At 35.4% G+C, this 19366-nt stretch overlaps 2 protein-coding genes across 25 annotated transcripts in view; one reads left to right on the top strand and one right to left on the bottom strand.

Moving 5' to 3' along the window:
- Positions 1-325: 325 nt before the first annotated feature.
- On the bottom strand, positions 326-11082 carry LOC129260964 (hydroxylysine kinase-like). 4 transcript variants are annotated; one of them, XM_064114185.1, is made up of 7 exons: positions 10872-10997; positions 10265-10528; positions 9616-9781; positions 8700-8842; positions 8116-8169; positions 5073-5259; positions 332-4750 (listed from the first exon to the last, which is right to left on the bottom strand). In XM_064114185.1, the coding sequence occupies exons 2-7, from the start codon at positions 10466-10468 to the stop codon at positions 4329-4331; spliced, it is 1176 nt and encodes a 391-aa protein (XP_063970255.1). In that variant the 5' UTR covers positions 10469-10528; positions 10872-10997; the 3' UTR covers positions 332-4328. The 4 variants fall into 4 exon arrangements, with proteins under 4 accessions (XP_063970257.1, XP_063970258.1, XP_063970255.1 ...); XM_064114186.1 differs by having other exon boundaries at positions 10863-10982; XM_064114187.1 differs by lacking the exon at positions 8116-8169 and having other exon boundaries at positions 326-4750; positions 10872-11082.
- Positions 11083-11285: 203 nt separating this feature from the next.
- The window catches only part of LOC129260966 (ubiquitin-associated protein 2-like), a 44572-nt gene continuing 36491 nt past the window's right edge, over positions 11286-19366 (top strand). For 6 of the 21 annotated variants that reach the window (XM_064114182.1, XM_064114177.1, XM_064114176.1 and 3 more), the window contains exon 1: positions 11286-11358. Coding sequence is in view for 7 of the 21 variants with exons in the window: in XM_064114169.1 (XP_063970239.1) it covers positions 11673-11705 (33 nt within the window). In the remaining 14 variants the exon portion in view is untranslated. Of the gene's footprint in view, positions 11373-11615; positions 11742-19366 lie in introns of those variants that run through there. The other 15 variants (XM_064114173.1, XM_064114170.1, XM_064114168.1 and 12 more) reach the window with 6 other exon arrangements.

The raw sequence follows: 19366 nt of genomic DNA, 5'->3' as shown, positions 1-19366 counted from the left end.
TCATCCCCTTACCTCAGACTGCTCCCTCTCACACAAACATCTCTTAATACATATTTTGTTTTAGCTTTATTTCAGGAAAATTAATAAGTTGAAGACTTGTTTTGGACAAGACAAATGATTTTTTTTTCAACTTAAAAGTAAGAAACTGACATGTTTGGTCAGTGGAAATAAATAATGGCTATAGGTTACTAAATAATTTGGCCTCATGAGCGGGAGAAAAATGTCATGAAAGCTATTTCATATTTTGCAATTAAATCTATTTACAAAGATAAGACTAGATGTTTTGATAGAAACAACGAACTGAAAGAGTCAGCAAGTCAACATATCAGTGATGTAAAACTAGATGACGAGTTGCTTATATAGCAAGTCAACTTTGTCTCTTTTAATGACTTCAAGTAAACCCTTCAGAGTTCAAAATAAAGGAAATGCACATACTTTGTTTTTTTTATATTACCATAAGCCAGAATTCATGCAATATATAAAAAAAATCAACAAACTTTTCTTTTCATTGAAATACAGTTTTTTATTTTAATACAAAATAATTATATGTCACAAGTCATAATAGAAATCCTTATTTATGATTTAAAAGCATGAATAAAACTTTGGTTAAAATTCAATAACTGTATATTGAATGCAATTGAGGGGTATATCAAATACAGGCTTCTAGCTATTTTTTGGAGAAAAAAAACCCGTAAAACTGTTTGTTATGTAGTTGTATTGTCTTTTTACCTTTAATTGTTTCTGATAATTCTCTTGTTTATGTACACATGTTTTTATGGTGAATGAAATAAATGACCTTGAACTTGAACATTGCATTCATCAGTATAAACATAGCACGAGCTGAAAAAAGAATGCGATATGAATGCAATATACCTGATGTATCACAAAATAAATATCCATGTGAAAACACTTTTTTGTGCAAGACTGAACATGCATATGAGGAAAGATAAGAGTTGGATCAAGGAGATATCACCTCTCCTTGATTGGATAACGGCCTCACAGAGTTGAATATTAATAATATTGCACTCTTTTTTTCTTCATTGGTACAGATAACGTAAAATACATAGGACAGGTATGCAGCAAGCAAACATCTGAAAGGATAATAAAAGGTTTCATTGTATTATAAAAAAGTGGCTTGTAGGTGTAATAATGCAAATTATCATCTAACATTCCAATCTTAAAAAAGTATAATGAATAATAAATGTTTTCTGCATTCATTACTTCTTTTACACAGAAATACATTTGAGGATGTAAGAAACATCTATGTAATGTTTATATTTTTGTTTCAAAAGGCCATTTGAACACTTATCTTATAATAAATATATCAGTTACATATCTGAAACTTAAAACAAAAAAAAGAATGTTTACTCAAGGATCATATATATGAAGGGTGAACATAATTGATGCAGAAATAAAGAAATGAGAGCAAATTGAGCAAAAACTTTTTGTAACAGATCAACAGACCAACAGAAAAAGTGATTACTAGGTCTCTGCCTTCATGTAACTTGGTTCAGGTGAGACAAACAGGTGAAATTATAGTACTGATCAGTGTTAGAAGATTTTTAATACAAAAATATATTTTTAGTCACACAAACTATTTGGCAATAAATTTGAACAACTTGCCAGAAATGATGTGGTCTCTACTTGCATCTATTTGTATCTATCTATATATATATGATTCCTGAGAGCATATGCATACAAGTCAGCAATTTTCACTGACAAATACTTTAAGTCACTAAAATCCTTGAATCTGATTGCTAAAGGCAGATGAATCAGTGAAAATCAATGGCTAATTGCTCAATGACACCATACTTTCCAGATTTTTTTTTACCCTAGTGGAGCATTGGCTTTAACATGTCCCCAATTAATCTTTTCCCACTGACCTGTAATGAGACAAACTGGATACTTCATTGCCTATGAATTGTGAAGCATTGAGGGTGCCATATTACCACACCCAATACCTATATTAAAACACATTCTCCATCTATCTGTGAACAAACTCTCATAAATTCACCTAGCATCACCTAAAGTGTACTATTTTTCATGGAAAATTATAGAATTTAGAACACGTGCCTGCATAGTCAAGGCTTCGGACCAACAATTTACAATAAATCAATCAATATCAGCACAAACAGGTTTGAAGAGGTTTGGGACGATTTCGCCACCGAAGTGGTCTAAATAGCCTGAAAAATAATCTTGTAGACCTAGGCAATCAGTTGTGAAAGGTAGCCTCCGTATTATAAGAGTTATATACAAAGCACCTGAATTCAGATGTCTTCATTGACTTAATTACCCAATGTTTACAAAAAATAATATCAGAAAATAAACGATGTTATACAACATGTGATTTCAATTTTGACCTTCTTAAGCACTCGTCAAAGGACAATACTCGGTTATTTTTAAATATACATTCCTTTCTTATAACTTCATACCTCTGATTACCAAACCTACTAGAGTGACAACAAGGTCATGTATGTGTATTGATAATATATATACAAATGAATTCCTAAATCCCATTAATTCTGGCTACTGTATACCGATGACCATTTTCCCCGTCTTCCAGAGTACACAGTCCAGTGATTCGCATTCTACCGCAGAACAAAATTCACTACCAAAAGCTTAAAGTCCATGCAATAAAGGAAGAGTTAAACGTCTGTTGAGTTTACTGATGTTTTGTTATTGAATAATAGAAGCCTATGATTATTTTCTAAATACTTTAGACATAATATGTAATAAACATTCAGTTTCAGAGACTATTTGAGCAAAAAAGATATTACCTAAGAAACCTAGGACAAAAAAAAAATTATTTGGTCTATCAATGAACAAGTGGAACGCCTCTGGCAGTCTCGCCTGCATTACGCAATTCGATATAGCAGCAGTGCTTCCTTTGAAAAACAGCTAATGAATAATTATTCATAGAAGAAAACACTGATATAATAAAATATTATGTCCATTGACTCAAAATGACCTTTGACCATGATCATGTGAACTAAGACATGTGCAAAACAATAATTCATACTTGATCACCCTTATGTCGATGTTTCATGAGCAAGTACCATAAACTTCCTAAGTTATGATGCCAATTCAACACATACTCCCAACAAGGCCAGAGTTCATTGACCTTTAAATGACCTTTGATCTTGGCCATAATCCTGAAACACACACAAGGTATTCAGGGATACACTGCTGCTCTTATGTCCAAGTTTCATGAACTAAATCCATAGACTTTTAAAGTTATGATGATAATTCCACAAATACCCCCAACATTACCACAGTTTGTTGACTCTTAATAACCTTTGACTTAATCATGTGACCTGAAACTAGCACAGGATGTTCAAGGATACTTGATTACTCTTATGTCCAAGTTTCATGAACTAGATCCATAAAATTTCAAAGTTATGATGACAATTCCTCAAATACCCCCAATATGGCCAAAGTTCGTTGACCCTAAGTGACCTTTGACCTTGGTCATGTGACCTGAAACTCGTTCATGATATTCAGGGATATATGGTTTGTCTTATGTCCAAGTTTTAATGAACTAGATCCATAAACTTTTAAAGTTATGATGACAATTCCTAATATAACTCCAACATGGCCAAAGTTTGTTGACCCTAAGTGACCTTTGACCTTAATCATGTGACAGGAAACTCAGGCAGGATATTCAGTGATACACTATTACCCTTACATCTAAGTTTTATGAACTAGGTCCATATACTTTTGAAGTTATGACAATATTTCAAAAACTTAACCTTGGTTACGATTTCGATATTGATTCCCCCAACATGGTCTAAGTTCATTGACCCTAAATGACCTTTGACCTTGGTCATGTGACCTGAAACTCAGGCAGGATATTCAGTAATACTTTATTATCCTTATGTCCAAGTTTCATGAACAAGGGCCATATACTTGCTAAGTTATGATGACATTTCTTAAACTTAACCTTCAATGTTGACAACGCCACCGTCGCCGTCGGAAAGCGGCGCCTTTAGTCTCGCTCTGCTATGCAGGCGAGACAAAAATGATGACTACATAAGAAGTTCTTGTGCAATAGCTCTGACTATAATGAAATATTTATATATAAGAAAAAATTTGACCCGTTTTGTCAAAGAAAATCGTATTATACAAAAAGATTAAATGAAAGTTGCAATAATATCAAGTGAACTCAATTCAAATTTTGGTTCATAACTATTTCTGCTTCTGGAATGCTAGTAGACTGCAACTCCTTAAAGAAAAAAAAATCATCCAAAGTGAATAAAATATTATGATTCAGAGTTTTGGTAGGCTAAAAGAAAAGCTTGGTTCAATATGCTTCAAATCTTACAAGCTGACTAAATATTCCACATGGTATACACATCATTCTTTTCCATATGAAGCAGTTTCCTAAGTAGACCTGCACAAGTTTCACAATCCTTCATGATGTACTCATTTAACGGATCTCTCTGCTTCGCTTCCAGACTGAGCATGATACGCTGTGCATACCTCACTAACACCAGGTAATACAACAAATTTTTCTCAGTGTTGGGTATATTTTTCTTTGAGAGGTACCCTTCAAGGAAATGCCTAGGAGCAGACATCCCGTAGGTCACAACAAGTTCTGATAATGCCACGGCAATGTCAAAGATGAGACAGGAGTACTCGACTTCACCAAAGTCGATGATTCCAGACACAATGAACTTCTTAGAAGACTGGTTAGGGATGGGTTCCTTTGAGATGATTATGTTATCCTCATTAAAGTCTCCATGAATGATCCCTTCAACATAAAAACAGAGGAGAATTACATGACATTATAAATTGGTCTAAATCTCTTGAACGCAAACACACTTTGTAAAACATAAAGGATCAGAAAAATTAATGTTGCACTGTAGTTTTCAGCATTATTTTTTAAACCAATAAAGATGTTTTAAGCTACAAATCCCATCAAATAATTTGTTTCTTTCCATTTGGCTTGACCCTGGCCAAGTCTTGTAAAGAGTTTCACTCAAATTATCCTTCATAATGGAATTTCAGCTACCCCATGATTGGTCTTTATGTCTATATTTGTAGACTACTACACTTTAGGTAGCATTACTAACCTTTCTTGAAAAGATGACAAATGGGTTCAACATGTTCCTCATAGAGATCAATAGTTTTCGTTATAGCATCTCTCAGCAAATTATCGTCCACTAGATCCAGCAGATGTCTTTGACCAATCACTTTCTCAAGTGACCACTCTCCACTACAGAAGGTAGTTGGTTTGTTATGGTTGTAATCTTGAAATTCCTGTTACAGTAAGAATATAAGCCAAAATGCTGTATGAATGTTTAGTGTCCAATTACAGGTGAATCTCGCTATGTTGAATCTTTTTCATAGTACTGACGTACCACACAAATCTGTTTAAATTACCAGAAACAAAAATTTGACTTAAAAAAAGGACCTAAAACATGCATGCTTTGTATGTTTAATTTGAGACAATTATTTGACTTATAATACGCCAAACTAATCAGACTGTTGTGATGCTAGTACAGTATGTAAATCCAAGGGCGGAAATCTCTCCCAAAAGGTAGGGGGGACCAGGGGCTGGAAAGTTTGACAAGCCAAAAAAAAAAAAGGTTATCACCCAAACAGTAAGGTCATCTTGTCCAAAATACATGTTTTATTTCGATTTTGAATGATGTATTTCTTTCCATCATAAAAGACCAAAAATAGTAGGGGGGCATTTGATATTGTGTCCCCCCTACTATTTTGGGTAGGGGGACGCGTCCCCCCTGGGATTTCCACCCATGTGTAAATCCGCAGGTATCAAAGTTGAACTTTTTTCCATACAAGTAATGCCCTTTGTTTTTCCTTTTACTTTCCAAGTTTATTCAAGCCCTGTATGCTTCCCAGTGTGCTATGCCTATCTGAACTACAGAATTAAGTAAAATCAACAGATCAATTATGATTTGTGCCAACATGTGATTTTCTGATTCCATGATGTCTACTCTATTGACAACTGAAACTTGTTATCTGTTACCTTGTTCAAAACGAAACAAAAACTTTAAAAGCCTCCCTTTTTCATGAGAGTTTCAATAAATAAGTCAATTTTTGTTATAAATATTATTTGTGGAGAAAATAGTACGCTTCCCTTTTTCCTGTAATTATAACTGAATTGTATTTATGGTTTACCTATCCTGTTACACTTTCACCTTTTAAGGTTGTAATACGCAGTTGAGTATATACATATATAGAAATTGCGTATTATAAATGTACAACAATTATTATTGCTCTCAGCATGGGAATCTGCACATTAACCCTAATAGGATAGGGGGGCATGATGGCCCCCCACACAATGCTTCGGCCGATATTTCCAGAACACAAAAAATAGCCCCGAAAAAATTGTGATGCCATGTGACTTTTTACGAGACAATGTCATGCCGAAAATGGCTAATTTTCATACCCTGCGTACAAAGTTTATAGGAGATGAAATTCAAAAAGGGTGATTATTTTTCATTCTAATTGGTCTGCTTTAATAATTTTGGATTAAATTTATTTTCAAATGGTCTGTAATAATTTCCATTGAAAAAAAACAAAGAAATACATAACAAAGAACAAGTGGAATGCCTCTGGCGGTCTCAGCTGCATCACGCGATTCAATATAGCAGCAGTGCTGACTTTGAAAAACAACCTTTTAATAATTATTCACAAAAAACACCATTCATATGATACAATACTACGTTCATTGACATTTGACCTTGACAATGTGACCTAAAACTTGTCAGTGATACTTGATTACCCCTATATCCACATTTTATACACTATATCTATAAACTTTGCAAGTTATGACAGCAATCTAATAATTACCTCTAAAGTGGCCAAAGTTCAATGACCTTATATGACTTTTGACTTTGGTCATGTGACCTGAAACTCGCAAGAGATGTTCAGTGATACTTGACGACTCTTATGTCTCAGTTTTATGAACTAGACCAATATACTTACAGAGTTATGATGGTAATTCAACAAATACCCCCAACATGGCCAATATCCATTGACCTTTGACCTTGGTAATGTGACCTGAAACTCGCACAAGATGTTCAGTGATACTTGGTTACTCTTATGTCCACGTTTTATGATCTAGACCAATACACTTACAGAGATATGATGGTAATTCAACAACAAAAAACCAACATGGCCAAAGTTCATTGACCTTACATGACCTTGATCATGTGACCTGGATCATGTGACCTGAAACTCGCACAGGATGTTCAGTGATACTTGATTACTCTTATGTCCAAGTTTCATGAGTCAGATCCATAAACTTTCAAAGTTATGATGGTAATTCAACAGATTCCCCCATTATGGCCAAAGTTTATTGACCTTTGACCTTGGTCATGTGACCTGAAATGCGCACAGGATGTTCAGTGATACTTGATTACTCTTATGTCCAAGTTTTATGAACTAGACCAATATACCTTCAAAGTTATGATGGTAATTCAACAAATACCCCAAATTTGGCCAAAGTTCATTGACCCTAAATGACCTTTGACCATGGTCATGTGACGTGAAACTCATGCAGGATGTTTAGTAATACTTGATTAATCTTATGTCTAAGTTTCATGAACTAGGTACATATATTTTCTAAGTTATAATGATGACATTTCAAAAACTTAACCTTAGGTTAAGATTTTGATGTTGATTCCCCCAAAATGGTCTAAGTTCATTGACCCTAAATGACCTTTGACCTTGACATGAAACTCAGGCAGGATGTTCACTAATACTTGATTAACCTTATGGCCAAGTTTCATGAACTAGGTCCATATACTTTCTAAGTTATGCTGTCATTTTCCATGAATTTGCATATCAATAATATTAATAAATAAAAAACTAAAAATTAACGAATTATGAATAAATAATTGAACACACATACATGTATGTATATAATATGAATATAAATGAATTATAGATAAGTGACTGGATAAATACAAAATACAACATGGATGGATGGATGGATCGGAAGGTAGATAGATAGAAAGGTAGATAGAAAGGTAGGTAGATGGATGGATGGATGGATAGATAGATAGAAAGGTAGATAGATAGATAGATAGATCTACAGTTATAGTTCAAGAAAGAAATCAATAACATGGAATGGTTTAGTAGTACCTTTACCAACCTTTGAAGGTTTCGATCTTCATTACAAAAACCATCAAGGGACGCCTGATTGAAAATAATACAAAACGAATATCAGGTTATAACTAAAGTGTGTTCATTTAGCATTTAGAAAAAAGTGGAGAAACATAAATGATATTAGGAGGTTCCATACCCACTTATTTCTGTTTATTATCCAATTATTTTCCTCTTGACTATTTACTTCATTTGCATTTAAAAATCATTTTATCATAATTATTTTTTTCAGCAAACTACTTAAATTCACCCAAGATAATTGAGATATGTAGGGATAAACAACATCATACATAGGTTAGAATGCCCAAATTACAGCAACATTATCATTACAAGTAATGAAAGTTTGATTAATTACATTATCACATTGTATCAATATTTCATGGTCAGATGGTGTTTGGGGTGCCGTTTATTGTAAATATACGATGATAGCTTTTTATAATTAAAAAATATCAATAAAAAAGGCTTTGAGAGCTTTGACAATATTAGCAGATATCCAAGGTAACTTTAATATGAACGTACATGATGCGCTTAAAGTTCATTGATATTTGATAATTCCACTATACCTCTAAAATCTTGTGCAGGTGAGCAAGTTTTTTGCCAATATCTACCAAGATCTCATCTGGAAGAGTGTTCAATGACCCAAGAGGTTGACCAGGCAAGAATGACAAAAGAGTTACCATATACACACCATGTTTTCCAACAAAACCTGAAAATATCCAAGCAGATCTAAATTTAGGCATCATATATAATACCAAAGTCATGTACAATCAATAGAAGGTTTGTAGTACTTGTTACAATGGCAGTAATTAAGTTGAGGCTTAGACAAAGATTGGCAAATGATCTTTGCTTTGACAGGCATATTGTTTTAGAATAGGTTGCTCTAACATTTTTATTCAAATCCTATTGGATACTTATACCTTTGATAAAGGTGATGCAAAAATATTGAAATGAGAGCAAGTTGAACAAAAACCTTTAACATTTTCGAACAGACTACCAGAATGCACCAGCCAATCATATTCATGTTACCATTTTAAGTTCATCATAAACTGAAAATGGTAACATGAACATGATTGGCTGGCATATTCGTATGCTGCAAGCTGTAAAAGCAACTATCGATCATTGGAACCGTACAGCGGCTCTTTGGAATTTAATTTTTGGATATCAAATCATACATTTCAAGAAACTGGTATGCTGATTGTTTAGTTAAAATAATAATTTTTATTCAAACGCTTTGTTTTCTCTGTCAAAAGGGGGAATTACGGAGTAATCGAAGAGGGTGCGCTGGCAACCTTTTCTCCAGAGACGCTGTAGTTAAGCGTCGGTCAAACCTCTGCCATTACGAGCCCAATGGCCATTATCGGTCTATTGATGGAGGGGATACCGCAGAGACAGACCAAGTCTCAGCGGAGCATATCCCTGACAGAAATAGACATATTTATCGGTCTACGTCCAGTGTAAAATTGAATAGAATCATCTTACCCTTTCCATTTCCGTCATTACAAGAGATAGCCTCAAGATGAACAAGTTTGCCATATATATTACGGACTGGGCGAGGGCAGCAAAACTCTTTATTGGACAGGAATGCCATGGTGTTGACCGCCAACTCCACCCTGTTTCCATCTGCAGAATCTTTGGAGTTGTACAACTATTTAAGGAAATGAGTTGGTACATTTATAGTATAACTTGGATTTGTCAACCAAGCAATATTAAGCATCAACTGTTGGCCTTTAAAATAATAATCATAGTTTAAAGATCTTTGGCATTCTATTCCATGCTACATGTAGGTAAGTTTGTTTTGATGAAATGAAGGAGTACACTTAGGCATACAATTTTTAAAAAGTATCAAGAAGATACTTTAATAATCAAAAGATGAAGTGATTTAAATGACAACTAAGCTTTTTACTTGTGTTATGAGAAATTATCTTATACTTTAGGAATGTCAAGACTTTTTTTCCTGTGATAGAAGTTCAGAGAATACATGTACAGTTAACATGAAAGGAAACAAACAAAATATAGGGGTAAATTGTGATAGTTCGTGATAAAATTAGCATTAATAATTCCATGTATGTATGTTATGTAAGACATATTAAAATGGGTTTTTGAAAGAAAAAGCGGTTCCTTGAAATACCTTTAGAATGAACTGATCACATTTCTCATCCCCACTGCCACAGTCTATATCGATGGGACTTTCTAATCCGATGTAGAAATTTTGGTCTGTAAAACTTTTCAGTTCTTCTAGGTTTGAAGCTTGGATATTATAAAGCTTGGTAAGGAGTTCATTAGCTCCATGCAGGTCCAAGAATGGTCTATTAATGAGTTCAGATCCTTCCATAATCAAGTCTTCTCAGGGCAGGCTATAGCATAATACTCATAATAGTGTAACAAAGCGTATCTGAAATGAAACACAGTGATAAATATACTTTATAATTATATCGTTCTGAATCTTTTATCTTTTAAACCCGCTCAGGCTTAATTCCTAATTTCTAATATGATGATGATGATGATAAAGAAGATAATGATGATAATGATGATGAATGATGTCGATGATGAATGATGATGATGTCGATGATGATGAATGATGATGATGATGCCTGATGGCAATGATGTCATGATAATAAAGAATGATGGGGTCTAAAATCTAATAAAATTCTAGTAAACTATCATGAATGCAAGTGAGTAAAACTTATTATTAGGCCCCTAGGGAAATGTGGGATGATTAAACTTACTGTACATACCTTAGGCTTGTACAAGTTCAAGATCGTAAGACGTAACACAGCTGACTATATTATTATTCACTATAGGCTTACAATATATATATAGCGTATACTAGCTAGCCTACTGCATGTACTGCAGCCCTGTGTACAGCTAGCCCGATTGAAAGTTAAATGTCCCAATTTAAGTTTATTCGATTATAAGAGAGGGTATAAACCTTCATTCTCAAAGATCATTATCAAATGATTATAGAGTCACAAAAGATAAAGTGTACATTATTGCATTATATAAAATAAGATATATACAAAACTTAAATAGTAACCGGTACTTCATTTGAAATACATTGTAATTTGTATTCAAATGATAAAGTCGGCTGAATTTTGTTCCCCCTCCCCCTACTCATACATTAGATTTTCCCGGAAGTACTTGTCTGGTCGCCGCGAAATATTTTTGCCCTTAGTCACGTGACTCCGGCTTTGTGAACCATCGGATCTCAATTTTGTGAGAAAGGTAACGTAAACTTAGTAAGTATTGCGAGATAATTTATTGAAAAGTACTTTTTAAAAAGTGTTTATGAATAATAGAAATAGCTATCCTTATGGAGAAATAATTAAAGCACTAATTTTTGCCATTGATAAAATAAATTTTCAATGTTTAATTGAGGGAATCGGATTTAATTTTTGTCTTGCACGCGACATTTTTTATCACATTGTTATTGTTCATTCTGTGTGTGTAGAGCGTGCATGGTGAATGCGTGTATGCGAAACGTACATGTACACGTACACGAATGGAATTGGTTCCGTGAGGATGCGAGTCGTGCATGCATGTTGACTGGTGTTGATTGGGTTGACGTTGAGGTTCGCGAATTGATGTAATTTAGAGTCTCGTTGAGTGTAAGAATTGTTTGGGTTATATAGACTAATACTTTTTTGCACCGGCTGATTTCGGGCAAATTTCCCCACTAGAGTCTAGACATGCCAGAATTATGAATAGGCCAGGGGCAGGGGCCTGTTGCATGAAACTTGAAGGGTCTTTTGTAGACTAGTAGAAGTTAGAACCATTCTAATTTCTACGTAAGACTAAGAACGAGATATCGCTCAACTACTGTTTCACAAAGCGATACGAAGAATGGTCCTTGGAAAGACACCTCCAGACATGTCCTACGTAGGCATGATCTTCTTTGCACACCGCCCGCCACCGTCGGCATTGAGAGAAAATGCGTTTACGGCAAGCTACGCAGACATATCACCTTCAAACATTTTTTTGGGTTGCACACTGATGCATTTTATCTGGGATGGCACCAAGTTATTTTTTATATGGGGGCTATTTGTCATCAATTTCAGGTCGTCTTTTTGCACGGTAAGACGACCAAAAACAGATGTCATTTTAACTCCTCCGGGCATTATGTCCGGGCCTAATGTAGGCCCAAATATTTTTTTTTTATTTTTTTTCTTTTATTCTCCGTCCTATCCCCATACCATTTCCATTAATTTTTTTTTAAATAACAAAATGGGCGGCACTATCTCTGACCCCTCATGCTTTCTCAAGTGTAGATAATTGAATAAACAACATGAAAACAAATTTCTTTAAAAGAAATTATGTGGTAAAAAAAGTGTTTATAACGTTCAGCAAAAAAAAAAACACGATACAAAACTAAAATGTTAAACATGGTAAATCATTCATTTACTTTTATTTCATTTTCATTATAATTATTTTTTTTGCTGAGATTAATTTTAATCAATGAAAATTAATTGTGGGATTTGGGCTAACTTGAGATCTGAAACAGTGAAACAAAACAAAAAATCTGCAGTAACAAAATAGCTAATTGAATCTAAGATACAGATTAGGCCTATAGCTTACGAATCCATCACAATTATTACAAATGAAGATAAGCTAGTTCATTAAAGAAAAGATTATGGGAAGTCCATACGAAGAGGCGCATTTTAAATCGTAGGGTAGGCCCCTTTCGGCCCCTATGTAGGCCTAATGTTAAAGCAATAATGTAGTCTCTATACTCCTCAACTTTGAAATGTTGAACATATATATTTTTTATATTCTTATATAAGCTTCCATAAATTAAGTGATCAACTTTAAAGATGACCAACGTTTATGATCATTGTAATATTTAGCATTATTTCTGTAAATAGTATTTTTTCCATTGCGGATTGCACACCTTTTCTATGTTTTAATTGTTATTGCAAAGCACTACTTTATCCACTTGGACATGTTTGCAGCAATTTTCATATTTTCCTTGTCTTCGGTTACTTATCATGCAACTGAGGTATGTTTATACTCTAAACACTCACATTTGTATTTCTTGCGTTATATCTGACAAATAAAATAAATAAATTAGATTTTACACAGGCAGCCTCTCATATTTTCCTCTTTAGTCTCATACAATCAGACACTGTTGATTTTGTTTACTTCATTCAAACCCTATTTTTACCTCAACAGATAACATATTAACGGATAATTTGCAAAATCATCATTATATATATGTATTCTATAAAAAATCAGTATATTGAACTAATAGAATGTCGAAATTACTTAGTTAAATCAATTTTTATGTCGGAAAAGGTCTCTTCGTTGAAATATCAATGAAAGGTGTCTCTAAAAGGACACTGTGTTCTAAATAAGGGAAATAATGAAAATTTCGATTTTATCAAGTTATGTTTGTGAATCTTGAAAGTTTTTTCTCTTTTTACCTCATAAAGTACGCTCCATACATCAATTCTACAATCAGTATTAGATAAAACATTATTTGACCCCCTTTTATTGAAAAATATGATTTTATGAAAAATCGTCATTCCGAAATAAAAGGTTCAGGTGACGATGAAGACTAAATATTTTTCCGATACTATCGATATCAAACGATGTCGCGGACTTGAAAGATAAAATTGCCTTCGTGATTTGGAAAGCGCTGATTTGTCGCCAATCTTCCTATCTCGGAAGAATGGTCCTAGGACGTTCCTAGGTATCGCTCATCTCGTCGTGCAACAGGCCCCTAGTCTATAGTAGTAATGACCGTATTGTAATGTAAGCAAATGACAAAATGTCAACTCTTGGCCATGGGACGTGTGGGCATGGCAAGTGCTAACCCAGGGGGCTCCGGCCCGCTGCGCGGGCCGGAGCCCAGGGGCTTACCGTGTAATTCACCATACCCACGGTAGTAGCATGAAGTATGGTCTAAATAATTTTAAGAATAAATAGTTAAAACAGAAATTAAGCACTTACCACGATTATATGGATGAAGGTCTAACGAGTGGCAGCTTCCTGACATCGAGGCACAGACGGGAACCTCAAAAAACGAAAAGTTCCGTCGCGGTAGCTCTCCTTCTTTCAGAATTCAAAACAAAATGGCCGATCGAGACCGAGGCTATATAGCACTAGCGCATATAGACTTTGTCAAATTCGTGCATGCGCCCTACACCCTCGGTACCGGTCTCGAACGGCCATTTTGCTATGAATTCTGAAAGAAGGAGAGCTACCGCGACAGAACTTTTCGTTTTTTGAGGTTCCAGTCTGTGCCTCGATGTCAGGAAGCTGCCACTCGTTAGACCTTCATCCGTATAATCGTGGTAAGTGCTTAATTTCTGTTTTAACTATTTATTCTTAAAATTATTTAGACCATACTTCACGCTACTACCGTGGGTATGGTGAATTACACGGTAAGCCCCTGGGCTCAGGGGAGCTCCCTGGTTTGGTTAGGCAAGTGCCAGTCTAGACCAAAAAAAGCTTCGGTCTCTGTTATGTTGGTTGTTCCGCTGGACTACGTTGGCTCCACTCACCAAATACATTGACCGAAGTTAAACCTTCGTCTGTACAGACTACAGGGGCTCAATGGGGCGCTAATGCAGTTTCGCACCGGCCGATTACCAGCATACCTCATCACCATGATCACCAATACTTGTTCCCAAATGTCATGACAAGTCTCTCAGTCACATTTCGAGGTCAATATCAGGGCGCGACAAACCCGCTTGCCTGGGGCAAGTGAAAATGACGTGCGGGCAAGCATTTTTCAAAGTCAATTAAGTGTATAGATTGACAGTAAAGTTTAATAATTTTTTGATAAATTGCAATTATCGGCCAATTATCTCTCATACAATGTCATACCAGTAAAAAACAGTGGAAACATGTCAAATCAGCGCCAATAACGGCCAATTTACCGACATTTTATCGCCTGCGGTCCCCTTCGATGGGGGCTGCCATCTTGCTTTCTAAACTACACTGTGCGCATGCGCTACTAATCGACGAAGGAGCTAGCTGGGGAAACCCCTCTCTCGCCCTCTGAGCGCGCTACAGTACGGACGTACACGAGCAATCGCGAGCCAGTCGACTCTCGAGCTAGATCGCGCTGAATGCATGCAAGCTTCGGATTGACTCGGCCAGGACCAGGGTGACCATGCAGACGTCCTGTATTTTATTCATTTCTAAAACATTTTAGTTTTTTTTTTTTTATATATTTAAAAAAAATACCAAATATCATTAGGATTTTTGTTATATGATTGGATTGTTTTTATTTGCTTGAAGTTTGAACTTTTTCCTCTTTCTTTCTTTTCTATCCTTCCTTCTTGCCCTTTTTTGTTACATATCTATTTTATTTCCTGATCCTTTCTCTCTCTGTTCATTTTCTTTCTTTCCTTCTTTCTCTTACTTGCCTTCTTTATTACATTTCCTTTTTTTTTCCTTCATTCCTTCTCCCTTCCATTCCACTCGTTTTTATTTTCGTTCTTTCTCTCCCATTATTTTCTTTTTTTTCATTCTGGCCTCCCTTCATTCTTTCCTCCCTCTCTTTCCTCCTTTCTTTCTTTCATTATTTATTTCATTTTGTCCTTATTCTTTTCCCTTATACTTTCTTTCCCTTTCTTCCTTCCCTCCTTCCTTCCTGTTTTCTTCTTTCTTTGTTTCTTTCTTTCCAAGAATGAAGGAAACATTTTCTTTCCTTCATTCTTTCTTTCCTCCTTTTTTCTTACTTTCTTTTTGTCTTTCTCTTTATTTTGACTTTCACACATTTATTCATCTTCCCTTTTCTTTTTTTTCTTTCTATATTCAATTCAAAGAATGACGGAAACCTTTTTATCTATTTTTATTCTCTCTCTCATCCTTTTATTAGAACTTTCTTATATTTTTTATTATTTCCTTCATTTTCCCCTTCATTTTTTCTTTCTTTCTTCTCAATTCATCTCTTTTCTTTCTCTCCTTCATTCTTTCGTTCACCCTCTCTTCCAATTCTGTATATTTTTTTCACAAGTCTAACACTGTGTAGCCTTCTTTCTTGATCTTTTTTTGTCGATTGTCCCGTATTTCATTTTGTGAAATCTGGTCACCCTGGCCAGGACTCGGCTTCAACTTCAAACCAAATAAACAATGAGTCGTTAGACTAAAATAGGCGACTTTTGTCGTCGTGATCGGCGACCAGAACAACTTGAACAAGAGTCAAGAAAAAGAAATATGCCAAGGGCAGCGCCAGTAAATCAAGTTCAGCCAGGACAGAAAAGAATAATTAAGAGCAAAAGAATTTTTGAAAAAAAATTGGGCAAGCAGTTTTTTCTATCGGGCAAGCAAATTTTTTAATCACTTGCCCGACAGGGGAAGTGATGAATTTTTTTTTTGTAGAGGCCTGAATATACCCACCTCTTTTCCAAATATCGCGATCGGGAACGGCTGTATTTCAGCTTTGATCTCGATGTCATTCGAATCCTCAGACATCACTCCGCAGATCGCTTGGATTCGCCATGCGCCGTAATGTTGATATGGACTGAAGTTAGCAACCAAATCATGCGAACATGTGGCGAACAAACTGCCAGCATGCTGCAGGCGAATCTTTTGGTCTCTTAACTTCAGTCCATATCAACATTACGGCGCACAGCAAATCCAAGCGATCCGCGAAGTGATGTCTGAGGATTCGAACAAGACATCGAGATCAAAGCTGAAATACAGCCGTTCCCGATCGCGATATTTGGAAAAGAGGTGGGTATATTGACCTCGAAATGTGACTGAGAGACTTGTCATGACATTTGGGAACAAGTATTGGTGATGAGGTATGCTGGTAATCGGCCGGTGCGAAACTGCATTAGCGCCCTCAATGGCCACCGCTAATTTCTTGTTTTTCTTCTCGATACTGCGATATTTTCCACCAACAGTTCATACATATGCACCTATAGTTGAAAATGTATAAGTAACAACAGTTTCTTACCCTAAATTCCCGCTTTGAAACTGGCAATCAGGGGCCCGTTTCTCAACACCTGGACAAGTTAGTCACATCTTCATCCACCAACCACGGAGTTAGTTCCAATCTTACTAAACCTGTTTCACGAAGGGCTTCCTAACTAGAATCCCTTGATATCGATACCATCGGTAGAAAGAGCAGACGAGACTCAGCCTTAGTCACAAAATAGCATAATTTTTTAAAAGCAAAAATGTGATAAAACTGCAATTTTGTGATCAATTTGGAAATACATCTAATAAAAATAATAGCAGAGGCAAAATATGAACCATGCATACTTAAACCATGAAGACTGGAGCATTCAATTGCTGAGAAAATCAAATTATGAATAATTAATTTCATGACTAAAAAATCACATGGGGACATTGAGATGGGTATCCCCGGGATATTAAATTTTGATAGTTTACAAAAGTAAACCACAATTGTTTTCTTTGTAGAATAATGATAATTATGTTTATTTATGGTTCCAAACATCAAAATATAGTTTAACATAAATGTTTAAATTTTTACACACCGAAACACACGATTTTGACAAATTCTTTGCATAAATTAGAGAAAGAATTTATCAAAAATGTTGATAAGTGTTTGAAAACGACGAATACGAGTCCAGTTATGGATGACCTGCCGTGGTAGAATCTTTATCGATTCAATTATTTTACTATTTAAAAATGAGTGGTTTTGTTGCGTTTTACCAACAGTTTTTATAGTTTCTGTGCATTACAATTATTATTGAATGATCTATCACCTGTTTTGCAATGTAATTTCAACTTCTATGAATGATTACGTAAGATTACAATTTTCAAATTTCGAGGCGGTTTTGCATGTCATAGTCTACCCACGTGATGCCACTAAATCATTAAGAAATAAGTTATGACAGGTTCAGATGTGTCATAAATATTTGGTCAGGTTGTTGTCCCCGATCTTGGCAAAGAGGGCTTCGTGATACGGTTAGCGGACAAGTAGCTCACTATCTTCGATATAGTCAAGAAGTTAGACTTATGACGGTGTTGAGAAACGGGCCCCAGGGGATTAACTCTGGAAGTTGACACTTGCGACTCGGACTAGTGGGTATCCATCTTGGTAATGAATAGTTCATGAAAAAGTGGCCGACGAAAGTCAGACTCCGCCCCATGACCTTTATGTCACACATTACAGAAGGGGAAAAGAAAAGAGCAGTTAAAGAAACAAAATAAAAAAGGGGAAATAAAAAAGAAAAGAAAAAGTAAAACAAAAGAGAAAGAGATAAAGGAAAAAAGATGTATAGAATAGTGGACTCACAGAGTGATGCAGAGTGATGCAAATGATCTTCAAGATGACGTAAATGCTGTGAGTGAATGGGCGAAAGAATGGCAACTTAAGTTCAACAACTCTAAATGCAAGGTTGTACATTATGGTCGTAAGAATCAAAACTTTCAATATCAGGAGCTGGCGTGTGCTCTGGAAATATGGTGCAGATTCTGCATTTTAAAGGGCAAAATTTGACTTTTTAAAGGGGAATTTAGAGTTGAAATAAGGTTTTTCATGTGTTGATTGATAGTGCCTGTGTATAAAAGCAATGTGTTAGGTGTACAGTGAGTGAATGTACAAGATATGCCTGGTAGAGCAGCACAGTTAGTGGCCTCAAGAATTGAGACTGAGGTCATCAGTTTGCCACTATTTTTTTTCCTGCATGCAGTACTGTCTATTCTGATTTCAAACAATATAGTTTTTATTTTGTTCTTTTTTTTATAGATTATTTCTACAGAAATCATAGACATAAGCATGTACATGTATGCTTTGCATGTAATGTTGGTGTTGATGATGGGAAGGATCAGTGAAAGAGATGTTGTTGAACACAATGACAATGGTTTTGCAGTGCATAATGTGGGGGTTATATCTGTCTGATCAGTTGTGATTCTGTTATGTTGTGTTTTACACCCAGTGGGTGGGGGGGCAGATACAAAGGATTCCTGAATACATAGTTTACATCTGGTTCGAAATGACAGTACCCGATCATAGAGTGAATATACATGTATTCAATGGCACAATAGCCAACATGTACATGTTAGCTATCTTGATTGACAATCTACAAATTATGGAAGCTTATAAGTGCCACCCAGATGTTCATGTGGCAAGATCTTGGATCTCGTCATGTCTGCATCTTTTAGAAGAGGTGATCAGATGGTAAGATCTGGGATCCGAGATCTTGCCATCTGATCATCTCTCCCACAAGATGTAGACATGACGAGATCCAAGATCTTGTCATCTGGTCATCTTATCTACAAGATGTTAACATGACGAGATCCAAGATTT

Source organism: Lytechinus pictus, unplaced genomic scaffold (assembly GCF_037042905.1).
Source record: "Lytechinus pictus isolate F3 Inbred unplaced genomic scaffold, Lp3.0 scaffold_19, whole genome shotgun sequence".
Classification (NCBI taxonomy): domain Eukaryota; kingdom Metazoa; phylum Echinodermata; class Echinoidea; order Temnopleuroida; family Toxopneustidae; genus Lytechinus; species Lytechinus pictus.
The sequence above is the reverse complement of the archived record's forward strand: the minus strand, read 5'-3'. Positions and strand labels throughout refer to the sequence as shown.

Excerpts from the sequence above, each read along its gene's own strand:
- LOC129260964 (XM_064114185.1), bottom strand. The coding sequence starts at position 10,468 with ATGGAAGGATCTGAACTCATTAATAGACCATTCTTGGACCTGCATGGA. Across the intron at positions 9,782-10,264 it reads GTGATCAGTTCATTCTAAAG|TTGTACAACTCCAAAGATTC; the intron begins GTATTTCAAGGA and ends TTCCTTAAATAG. Across the intron at positions 5,260-8,115 it reads ACCTTCAAAGGTTGGTAAAG|GAATTTCAAGATTACAACCA; the intron begins GTACTACTAAAC and ends TTACTGTAACAG.